Here is a 10,787-nt window from a genome sequence, read left to right on the forward strand (position 1 = left end):
TATTATTAACTACTGATGGGAAACAATATAATTTTAGACAAGCCTAAGATCTTCACCACATTCAATCTATTTCGTAATTGCACAACTCCAATTTGTGGTGTTATATTCGTCCATATCGCTGTTGATTAAAAGCAGGGAAAGCAATGACTCAGATAGATCTAGAAAGAGACACTAAAAGGAGAGCTTCACATTTCTCTTCTCGTGCTCTGCCTTGTTCTCAAACGCCCAGATCTTTTTAGTTCATTGAAGACAAAATGAAGGCCGGATAGACAGTAGTAGTTCGTGACAAAATTTTCTCCCTCTCATATCATCATAAATTTAGCCAAGTATACAATAACTCGAACTATATCCACATAAAAGTTTTAGTTTGCCATCTATGCATGTGAAACAGGGGAATAAAAGGGGCAGAGCATAATAAATCTCTATCAAACCATAAACTATGGTATTCGATAATCTGACAGTGGATGAATCATCACCTAAAGTTTTAAAATACTTTTACCAACCCTATCTAAATTAATCAGTATATTAACTTTTTATCCACTATCTCTGATTTTTTTTTTAAATCCAGCAAACAAGCAAGTGTTATCCACTAGTGTAAACTGGTATTATCTGAGCAAGAGATAAGTTTGATTAACAGAAAAAGAGCAAGAGATAAGCATGGCAATTATTTATCTCTTGGCAATTATTTAACCAGAATAAAAGGAAATATATGAAAAGAGAAGCAAAAGGTGAGGTGGTTGGTGTTTGGCTTAAAGACAATGCAACTCCCCACTTTGGAAAATGTGGGACTTTTGGATTGCTTTGGGGAACAACAGTTCGATTAGCCCACTTGTCGCCATCCAATTTGTACAGGTGTCATTGTCGTTTTCCAATCTCTCTCTCCTCTCCTCTCCTCTTCCTGGAGAGAGAGAGTGTCTGCAGTCCGGATGCGGCTCTACATATGAAACATTGGAGAGGAAGTATACGGGAAAAAGAACGGTGGAGTCTTGGAGAGAGACTAGAGATGGAAGGAGGAATAGTGAGAGAATAAGAGGTTTGTTATTCTTGTTTCTATTCTTCGGTTTATTCTATTCTGGGTCTGGTAAGGATCGCAGGCGCACGTGTGTGCAGCTGGAGCATGCGCAAAGGAGATTAATTTAATGCTCGGGATTGGATTAGATTAAGCTCGTGTGATGTCACCCACCTCTGGTTTTGGTCTCGTCTCGGCCTTCGCTGCTGCCCATCGGCTCTAACCTCGTGAGTTTTGCTTTATTTTAATTTGGGTTTCCTTGCCTTTATCTTCCTTCTTATCCCTTCGTTTTATTCTTTTCCTCTGTTGGGTTCCGTTCTTTATAATGGAGTGCCAAGCCCAGATGGTAGTGGGATCTGGGCCTGCTTTGTTTTGCCGGAATTGAAGTTTTTGCCAACTGGTTCTTGATTTCTTATGCCGTGGATGGGAAATCTTTGGAGTATGCTCGGATTTGAAGGCATTATGAGGAGATGAGACTGTTTTGGGATCTGGGTTTGCTTTGTTCTCTTGAATTCGAAGGTAATATGAGATGGGATTTGATCTTTGTCTTCTTCTCCCGATTGTAACAGCTTTTGTTGTAAATCAATGACTTTCTGTGACCTTCTTCACATTTTCGCACTTCATTTCTTTTATGCATGTAGGAACTTATGGCTTTCAACTTTTCATAAATTTTTGCGTTCTTTAATAAAAAGTTTGGAATCATTGAATTGGTCCCAACTAAAATGATGGCTGTCGAGCTTTTACTGACAAGTTACCTTTTGTTTCTTTGTTTTTCCTTTTGTTCCAAATTGGTTCTTTTTTATCCTTTTTCCTACCTAAAAATAGGTATGCGGCTCCAGGACTATGATAGTCTGGTTTCTTTTTGTTTGCCTGGATTTTGAGATTGGATGTTAAACCATTTCGATGTAGGAATATGCTTATTATTTTCCTCTTCCTTCAGTTGTCTAAGTTCATAACATGCATTCCAAATCATTATATTGGAAATTATAATCCTCATATTTTTAGGTTTAAGGAACGATTCAGATAAATTTTGCAGCTAGCTTGCTTTGTGTGATGAGGTATGTTCGGAGATAGTTTTATTTCTCCTTAGAAAGAGAATCTTTTTTCCCCTTCTTTTTTCATTGTCCTGGAACAGTTGTGTTGGTAAGCTTCACTTAGGCTACTATTAAATCTTCTTCTTGGCACAATATTCTGAATTAGAGTCATTTAATATGATTTTTGATATGTTCTGCAACTATCTTAAGCTTTGGTTGCTGACATTAGATTTGCCTTTTCCTTTCTGCAGTATGCTGGTCTAGATTTGCTTTTTTTTTCCGATTTTTTTTTTTCTGCAGTAAATTTAAGATACTTTATCCTTGAACAACCGAGTAGATATTGGATATTACATAGAAAGAAGACTATCTGATCCACTGTTGTGGAATTGTCTCTTTTAACATCTTCTGAAATGTTCCTGCAGAATCATGCTGATACAAACTTTTATGCTTTGGGTTTTTTGTTAAAAAGTTTGTCAAGTTTCTTTTATTTTCTTTTTTTAGCAGAGAGTCACGGATGAGAAGATTTCCTTTGTGATCTGCAATTTGTTTTGCATGCTAAAGATTAAAGTTGATTCTTTGATAGCTTTTCCTTCTGAAAGATATATTATTTTTTTACTGTTAACATGTAGCGCAAATCTTTCTGTATTTCTCATTCTGATCTTCTCCAGTATCTGCAGATTGTTAGTGATTATTGCAGTTCTTTTTTCTTTTCCTGCAAAATAAAGTGCTATAATTTGTGCATGTGACAATTTATTAAGATGACACCTAAGTTTGTAAATCTTTCTCTTAGTCTTGCTAAATCTGATTAGTCCTATAACTGATTCAGCATATGCCTTGTACAGTATCAGTCCTGAAAATATGCGAGCCCAACAATCTTTTGTTGCGAGATTAGCGTAGTAAGCTGAGCTGTGTGTGCAGTAGCTGTAGGTTCTCTTCATCTTCTGGTTTACTTGTCATTTTAACATGAGTTAGATCATTCTGAATCACTCTTTTCATTCTTTCCAAGGGAGATATATCATTATGCATCTTTTACCTTGTTTCTCTTCGATTGAGTTTACTTGTCATTTTAACATGAGTTAAATCATTCTGAATCACCCTTTTCATTCTTTCCAAGGGAGAGTCTATGGTTATGCATCTTTTTGTCATGTTAGTAATGCCAGAGGCACATCTTGTTTGCTATATTTTTCAAATGCACTTTGTGAAGGAAATCTTTATTGAGCATTCTCGGAAAAATTCTCCTCTCCTCTTCTCCATACTATTTCTCTTTCCAGATTGTCAGATGATATCAGATAAATTTCTTTTTTCTTTTTCTTTCTTGACAAAGAATATCATGTTTTCTGGTTGTTCCAGTGTTCAGGACATGATCATGCATTAATTAAAACTGCTTCTTTCTTGCTTGTATGTTTAATTAGTGAAGGGAGTATGCTTATGCTTAACCATCTTTTCTATTTTTCAGTAATGTTAGAATCTAAGACTATAGAGATTGATGCCCATATAGTACACTATTGCCATTGGAAAGAACTACATTTCTAATTTTAGATCATGGCTCATTGTTTCTTCAAAGAAGCCTCGAAAGAAGAATTTTATTGCAGAAAGCTTCAGACTTTTTTTATTGATTTTACTTCTCCATATGTAGGAGCATTTTAGACGATCAATAGCACGACTTGAGGACAAAAGCAGGGGTGCAAAGGAATGGCTGCTTCTGCTGAGACTAAGAAAACAAGTGAATTAAGAATTTTCGAAAGTTCAGATGAACTGGCAACTGACTTGGCTGAGTACATCTCACAACTCTCGGAGATTTCCGTAAAGGATAGGGGATGTTTTACTATTGCTTTATCTGGAAGGTCACTTATCAGTTTATTGGGGTAAACTTTTGTATAGTAAACTTTAATCTATTAACTCGTCTATAACATTCCATGCGCTCATACATAAATTCTCATGACCTGTTCTTCAGACTGCAATTTCTCGTTATGATCCAATACATCAGGATTTCAAGTTCAACTTATTTTTCTATCCAGGAAACTCTGTGAAGCTCCTTACAACAAGACAGTGGATTGGACAAAATGGTATATCTTCTGGGCTGATGAGCGTGCTGTGGCAAAGAATCATGTGGAAAGTAACTACAAACTAACAAAGGATGGATTTCTTTCCAAGGTATATAAGCATAGAACATTTGCTTTCCTTGGTAGTCAATGTAAGTTTAGGCATATATCTATTATCACTATTGCATTGTTATGGATCATTGTTCTGTGAGAGACTTCAGATATCCAATTAAGTAAAAGAAAATGAAAAATTAGTGAGATTGTAAATCTGTTGTCTTTATAATTATCCGCTTCTTAGAACTTTCACACTTATAGACCAACACTTGTGAAAGGTAGTTGCTATTGTTTTGTTTGGGAATAAATCACATGATTATTGTTTAAATGGCTTCGATACATCTGATAGATACTAGTGCTTTAAATTGAAGGTTCCAAGAGTGGGGAGGACCGACAAAGAGTGGGATATGTAATGTAAAGATTGTAGAGGATACATGTATCATGCAACTAGTTTCAAGTAGTTGTGACCACTAACATTCTGCTAATCTTAGTCTTGATTTTGCTATACTGAATTACTTGTATCCAGAGAAATTTCTTTTCTTATTTCTCTGTTGTTTTCCCTGTAGAATTCTTGAGCTTGCTGTCATGCATTCGCCTCATATGAAGCTAGACATAGATATTCTCGAGTTCTCTCAAGCTGAAGTGACCTAGAATCCTGCTTTGCTCCCTATCTCTGCTTTTACATCCATGGAGAAGTACCCTTTGACCCATAAGATTTGTCGTCGTTGATCTTTGACAACCCAATAAAGTCCTAATGAACTTAAGGTCTAAGGGGCTATAGAATATCGCAATATTTTCATGACATCCTTATTTATCATTTTATCTGTTTTCTCTAATTGTTAGTTGGATACATATGTTTGAACATTTCTAATGGTTATAAATCTAGTATTTTCAACAGATGAACAGAGTTCCAGCTTGTCCTAGGCTCCTAGCTTCTCCTGTTATTGTAAAATGGCAGCATTCAGTGGAAGTTACAGAATATTCCAGAGATTTACTTATATTTAGCAATAATGATTGCTAAGTAACACTGATTATTTAGTTGTTGATTCCCACTGGGATAACACTATGATTATGTATCCCTTTATGGCAGCATATTCTGGTGCCGTAATCTCATTGTTTAATCAGAAGGCCAAATATGTTGGTGCTTTTATGAAACACATGTTTAATCAGAAGGCCAAATATGTTGGTGCTTTTATGAAACACACGTGCCTAAGCCTGGCAACTCTATCTGTATCTAGTAGATTATCGTTAGTGGCATCTATTTTTACTACTTACCCTGAATAATTCTGGATGTTAATTGTTCCAGGTATCTATTCTTAATAGTCATGTGTGCTCCATCAATGATAATGTCACGGTGGAGGATGCAGCAGGAGAGTATGAATTTGCTATCCGCCAACTAGTGAAGATCCGAACTGTAGGTGTCTCAGAGAGTAACGACTGCCCCAAGTTTGATCTCATTCTCCTCAGCATGGGCCCTGATGGCCATGTGGCCTCTCTATTCCCCAACCATCCAGCACTGGAGTTGAAAGAAGAGTGGGTTACTTACATCACTGACTCGCCGAAGCCGCCACCTGAGAGGATTACCTTCACGCTGCCTGTGATCAACTCTGCATCTAATGTTGCCATAACAGTAACAGGTGAAGACAAAGCAATGGCGGTCCGTCTTGCTATCGCCGACAGCAGTGAAGTCGCCGATGCCTCTGCATCTTTACCTGCTCGAATGGTACAGCCGACCGATGGAAAGTTGGTGTGGTTCTTGGATAACCCAGCTGCCTCGGCTCTTGGCACCATTGATGATGGCCATGGACATGCTGAGCACTTACTGTAAAGCATCCGTTTGCGATAAATCAGGGTTGTATGTAGATTGATGGGCTTAATTTGAGATGTCTCTTTTGCCTTTCCCTGTGTGACAGAGGGAATCAATGCAAGAATATAACAGTCATATTTGGCAAGGCTTCAGGACCTTCATTTTTGCAGTCCAGAGTCAAAGAGTGGATTCAAAGGGAGTTATTTCTTTTGTGTAGAGAATTCAGGACATATGCTAATACATTTCTAAATATGATAATCTTCATCACTTTCGCGGCATAAACTGAGGTATTATTAGGATCAAGAACTTTTGCAGTCTCTGTTAGAACCAGTAAGCTCATCAGGGTGACAGATTCATCTGGCACGTGTAATTTGAGTTGGTTTATATCCTATATCTTCCTGCAGATCACGTTAACTCCTCCATGTCAAATGTTCAGGTAGGTCCTTATATTGTTCATTTCATAACTTGTAATCTTTGAATATAGGTAAAATATTATTACTAACCCAATAGAAAAGGAATTTAAGTATTCAATACTAAACCACCTACGTCTACATTCTTATCAAAATATTTTTTCTTATAGCCCTATAAGAAACAGTCAGGTTTGCGAATATAAAAGGGAGGGTGGTTATTTGCAAAAAGAACCCCTCTAAAAATTTAATATACTCGTAACCTCCTTGGCAGAGTCAAGAAGGAAGGCTGACGTTTGTACAACTTAGCTGTATCCTTGCTGGTAGTCACGAAGCACCATACGTATGGACAAAATTATATACTTGGCATCCTAAGTTTTGAGCTTATTTTTAGGAAATTCAAATTGCTGCATTTAATTGATGTGGAATAAAATTAGGAGTGGTCACCATGATGCTATATAATAATTAAAACCAAAGAAAACCAAGAAATCCTTTATAACTTTATTAGATTTTGACTTAATCATGGAAGTAATCTAATTGATAGCCACTGGGGACCTACCTAATGAAAGAGATGGATTAGAAGAAAACTTTATTTGTGTTTTAAAAATGAATGAGACAAAGAGAAGGTCCAGAAGAACTCGAGCGTTCCATTTCCGAACAAATAATAATGATGTTGATGATATAAATATAATAATTTTTTGGGGGGCTAAGGTTAATTAATTAAAATTGCGTCGGCTGGTAGGGAAGCTAGAATTGGTGGATGCCATCCCAAGATTTGTACTTCGAACAGTTGTGAGTTGAGAGATTGCAATCGCAATCTTAAGTGATTTGGCCGAAAAGAACAAAACTTTTTGTCTTGTTACTTGATTTGTATGTACGGATGTAAAATAAAGAAATTTGAGGGCCGTAAATGCAAAAACTACCCCCCCCCCCCCCCTTCTACCCTTCTATTTTTTTCTCGTTTGTTTGTTTTTTTGGTGCTAAAGTAGCACAAAGATTGCAAAGCATGGCAAATAGACATTCTCCCTCTATGAAAATAGTATAAAGAAGTGACAGCGGTATTCTACTTTACTATTATATTACTATTGTCTATTGACTATTGGCTCGGTCCTGTCCTTGGATTCTAGCTATCAGGTAGCCTCATAGATTGCACGAAGATTAATAAAATTCCAGCAAAAGTTAGGAAATTTGTGAGCCTTTAGTGTGCGCCTCTAGTTCTAGAAACCACCCATGGATTCATATCGCAGCGTATATAACTCCCCAAAGTCTTATTTCCAGATCACCCCTCTCTCTCTCTCTCTCTCTCTCTCTCACGCAAAAGGAGAAGAGTAAGTTGTGTATTTCTTCCTCCTCTTCGTACTGCTGCAGTGGAAATCAATGCTGGGAATTTTGCCAAGCTTCTCATCCTCCGCCATGAGAAGATCGACCGTAAAGCTCGCACCTTTGGCCATTTCCTTTGGATTGTTTCTGGTCTTTTGCTCTCTGACTCCAGCAGCAGGTCAGAGTTATTTCCTGTTCTTATGAAAATTTTGATTTTGAGGAGTTGGTGTTTTGCGGAATGCATCGTTTGATTGGATTATTTTTTTGGTGTGGGTTTTGAAGGACATTTATCTTTGGGGTTTCAAAAGTTTGAATGATTTGGAAAGAAGTGATTTTTATTGCACATCAGAAAGTTTTTTTTTTCTTAAAAAGATCCTTTGCAAAATAGAATTTCGCTGATACATCGTTTGTTGAGTTCAGAATGAACATTTCTTTGCAATGATGGTTTTTAAGTTTATCATTGGAGATTGCTTTATTAATTGGGGGAAAGAACGATTGCTTATTTATTCTATTAACATTTCAAGAGATGAACATTGGGTATTCATAATTATTTCGTCCAGTTTCTTCAAGATTATGTGCTTCCGGATACTGAAATAGATAATCAATTAATTCAGAGAAACCTTTCACCATAATCTGATAAAAATGTGTCAATTTGAGGTGTCACTGAAAAATAATACTCTGAAACTTCTTTCTTTTCCAAGTTGAAAACATTTTGGTCAAATTAAATCTCTAATTTCAGGATCACGGGAAAGTAAGGGATTTTGATTTGAAATAATTTAAGATTTGGAGTGATATGTCTTAAAAAGAATGCGTCTTAGTATTCTCGTGTTGGTATTCGATGTATGTATATTATACTTGTTGAAATTTTATCTTTTGTTTGTGCAGAAGCATATGATTCACTTGATCCAAATGGAAACATAACAATCAAATGGGATATTATGCAGTGGACTCCAGATGGTTATGTGGTAAGTATTCAATCCTGGAGCTTGAAAGAGATGCCAGATCTTCAAATCATGGGATATTCATACTATTGAATCTTTGGACATGTCTGGGTTTATCTGATTCAATTGAAAACCATCACGACTGCTATGTTTTCTTTCTTTTACTTTCTGAATCGAGTATTATGCAAAATTGATCATCCACTATTAGATTGATTCTGATTCAGCAAGGAAAATCTCGTTTGATTGGTGAATAATTTTTTCCTTTTTCAGGCGGTTGTGACAATGTACAATTACCAACAATATCGACACATCCAAGCGCCAGGGTGGATTCTAGGATGGAAATGGGCAAAGAAGGAGGTCATCTGGTCCATGGTTGGAGGACAGGCTACAGAGCAAGGCGATTGCTCGAAATTTAAAGGAAACATCCCACACTGCTGTAAGAGGGATCCTACAATTGTTGATCTACTCCCAGGAACTCCATATAACATGCAAATAGCGAATTGCTGCAAAGGGGGAGTTATTAGTTCATGGGTTCAAGATCCAGCGAATGCCGCAAGTTCATTCCAGCTCAGTGTGGGTCAAGCAGGGACTACCAACAAGACCGTGCGTGTGCCAAAAAACTTCACCCTTAAAGCTCCAGGACCAGGGTATACATGTGGAATTGCAAAGGTTGTCAAACCCAGCAAATTTGTCTCGCAAGATGGAAGGAGAACAACTCAAGCCCTTAGTAAGTTACTGACTGAATTTTCTTTTTTCATTTTCAAATTCTAGACCCTAAGAGCCCCTTTCCCCTGCATCCAAGAAATTTACCATTTACTTCACAAAACAAGATCAAGTACTTTGTAAAGTGTTTTTGCAGTTTGAAAGGCATAGATAATATTTAGTATTTAATTACAGGGATTTCTGCATAGAAGTACTATCATGAAATGTGATTCTGGTAGTCAAATTGATTAATGTTGATTCATCATATCAGCAAACTCTGTTTTCTCTTTCGGTGACAAAACTTCTTTTGTTTCTGCAGTGACATGGAATGTTACATGTACATATTCCCAGTTTCTTTCTCAGACGAGTCCTACATGTTGTGTCTCGCTTTCGTCTTTCTACAATGACACAATAGTTAATTGCCCAAAATGCACCTGTGGCTGCCAAAATAATATTACTCAACCAGGAAGCTGTGTCGAGTGAGTTCTATTCCTAATCGAATTCTCTCTGTCATTTGATTTGATTTTTTTTTTCTTCGTTTATTTAGTGGCTTATTATGGTACACTGTACTATCACAGGGGTGATTCACCTTATTTAGCTTCTGCTATCAATGGTCCTGGCAAGAGCACCTTCACACCTCTAGTCCAGTGCACATCTCATATGTGCCCAATTAGAGTGCATTGGCATATTAAGCTCAATTACAAAGAGTATTGGCGGGTGAAAATCACAATAACAAATTTTAACTACAGGATGAATTACACACAGTGGAACTTAGTCGTCCAACACCCTAATTTTGACAATCTTACTCGGATTTTTAGCTTCAACTACAAGTCGTTGACCCCTTATGGAACTATAAGTGAGTTATCTCAACCATCTCTCTCTCTCTCTCTCTCTCATGACATTTTCTGCTTCCTTCTTTTTTCTTTTGAGTGAATACCTCTATTCCTTTAACTACTAAACAGAAAAAAAGACATGGTTCTCAATTTCGTGCAACTTTGTTTTGCTGCAGATGATACTGCAATGCTCTGGGGTACTAAGTTCTACAATGACTTACTTATGGAAGCTGGACCATATGGAAATGTACAATCAGAACTCTTATTCAAGAAGGACCCATTAACCTTCAGTTTCCAGAAAGGATGGGCCTTCCCGAGGCGCGTGTACTTCAACGGTGATAACTGTGCCATGCCTCCTCCAGATGCATATCCATGGCTACCAAATGCTAGCCCTCGGTTAATGGGCCCCTTAATCCTCCAAATTATTGCTTTCTGGACAGCTTTAACATTCTTGCTCATTTATGTTTAGTAAAGTACGGCAACTTTTTTTTCCTTCAAAATTGAGTTATTTAGAAAAACATAATCAGGTGTGTTGCACTCAGTTCCACCAGATTGCATTGTGTTGTACAGTAATGTTTTCACTCCACTTCTCAGATGTTTACTATTACAATATAGTTCACTTTATGCGTTTCCATTTA

General features: G+C 37.1%; 2 protein-coding genes across 6 annotated transcripts; both read left to right on the forward strand.

Moving 5' to 3' along the window:
* Positions 1-891: 891 nt before the first annotated feature.
* Positions 892-6,233, forward strand: LOC140791294 (probable 6-phosphogluconolactonase 2). 5 transcript variants are annotated; one of them, XM_073141809.1, is made up of 7 exons: positions 892-1,033; positions 1,111-1,236; positions 1,353-1,528; positions 2,015-2,067; positions 3,680-3,908; positions 4,062-4,197; positions 5,446-6,233. In XM_073141809.1, exons 5-7 carry the CDS (start codon positions 3,736-3,738, stop codon positions 5,965-5,967), a joined length of 831 nt encoding a protein of 276 aa, XP_072997910.1. In that variant the 5' UTR covers positions 892-1,033; positions 1,111-1,236; positions 1,353-1,528; positions 2,015-2,067; positions 3,680-3,735; the 3' UTR covers positions 5,968-6,233. The 5 variants fall into 5 exon arrangements, with proteins under 5 accessions (XP_072997910.1, XP_072997892.1, XP_072997901.1 ...); XM_073141791.1 differs by lacking the exon at positions 2,015-2,067 and having other exon boundaries at positions 1,341-1,528; XM_073141800.1 differs by lacking the exon at positions 2,015-2,067.
* A 1,280-nt stretch (positions 6,234-7,513) lies between these two features.
* LOC140780544 (COBRA-like protein 1) lies at positions 7,514-10,787 on the forward strand. Its single transcript, XM_073126172.1, has 6 exons — positions 7,514-7,851; positions 8,559-8,638; positions 8,885-9,341; positions 9,636-9,795; positions 9,895-10,172; positions 10,326-10,787. Exons 1-6 carry the CDS (start codon positions 7,731-7,733, stop codon positions 10,616-10,618), a joined length of 1,389 nt encoding a protein of 462 aa, XP_072982273.1. The 5' UTR covers positions 7,514-7,730; the 3' UTR covers positions 10,619-10,787.

The sequence above is a fragment of the Typha latifolia genome, chromosome 1 (assembly GCF_019914945.1).
Source record: "Typha latifolia isolate L0001 chromosome 1, TyphaL0001v2, whole genome shotgun sequence".
Taxonomy (NCBI): domain Eukaryota; kingdom Viridiplantae; phylum Streptophyta; class Magnoliopsida; order Poales; family Typhaceae; genus Typha; species Typha latifolia.

Excerpts from the sequence above, each read along its gene's own strand:
- LOC140791294 (XM_073141791.1), top strand. The coding sequence starts at position 3,736 with ATGGCTGCTTCTGCTGAGACTAAGAAAACAAGTGAATTAAGAATTTTC. Across the intron at positions 3,909-4,061 it reads TCACTTATCAGTTTATTGGG|GAAACTCTGTGAAGCTCCTT; the intron begins GTAAACTTTTGT and ends TTTTCTATCCAG. Across the intron at positions 4,198-5,445 it reads AGGATGGATTTCTTTCCAAG|GTATCTATTCTTAATAGTCA; the intron begins GTATATAAGCAT and ends TAATTGTTCCAG.
- LOC140780544 (XM_073126172.1), top strand. The coding sequence starts at position 7,731 with ATGCTGGGAATTTTGCCAAGCTTCTCATCCTCCGCCATGAGAAGATCG. Across the intron at positions 9,342-9,635 it reads GAGAACAACTCAAGCCCTTA|TGACATGGAATGTTACATGT; the intron begins GTAAGTTACTGA and ends TTGTTTCTGCAG. Across the intron at positions 10,173-10,325 it reads GACCCCTTATGGAACTATAA|ATGATACTGCAATGCTCTGG; the intron begins GTGAGTTATCTC and ends GTTTTGCTGCAG.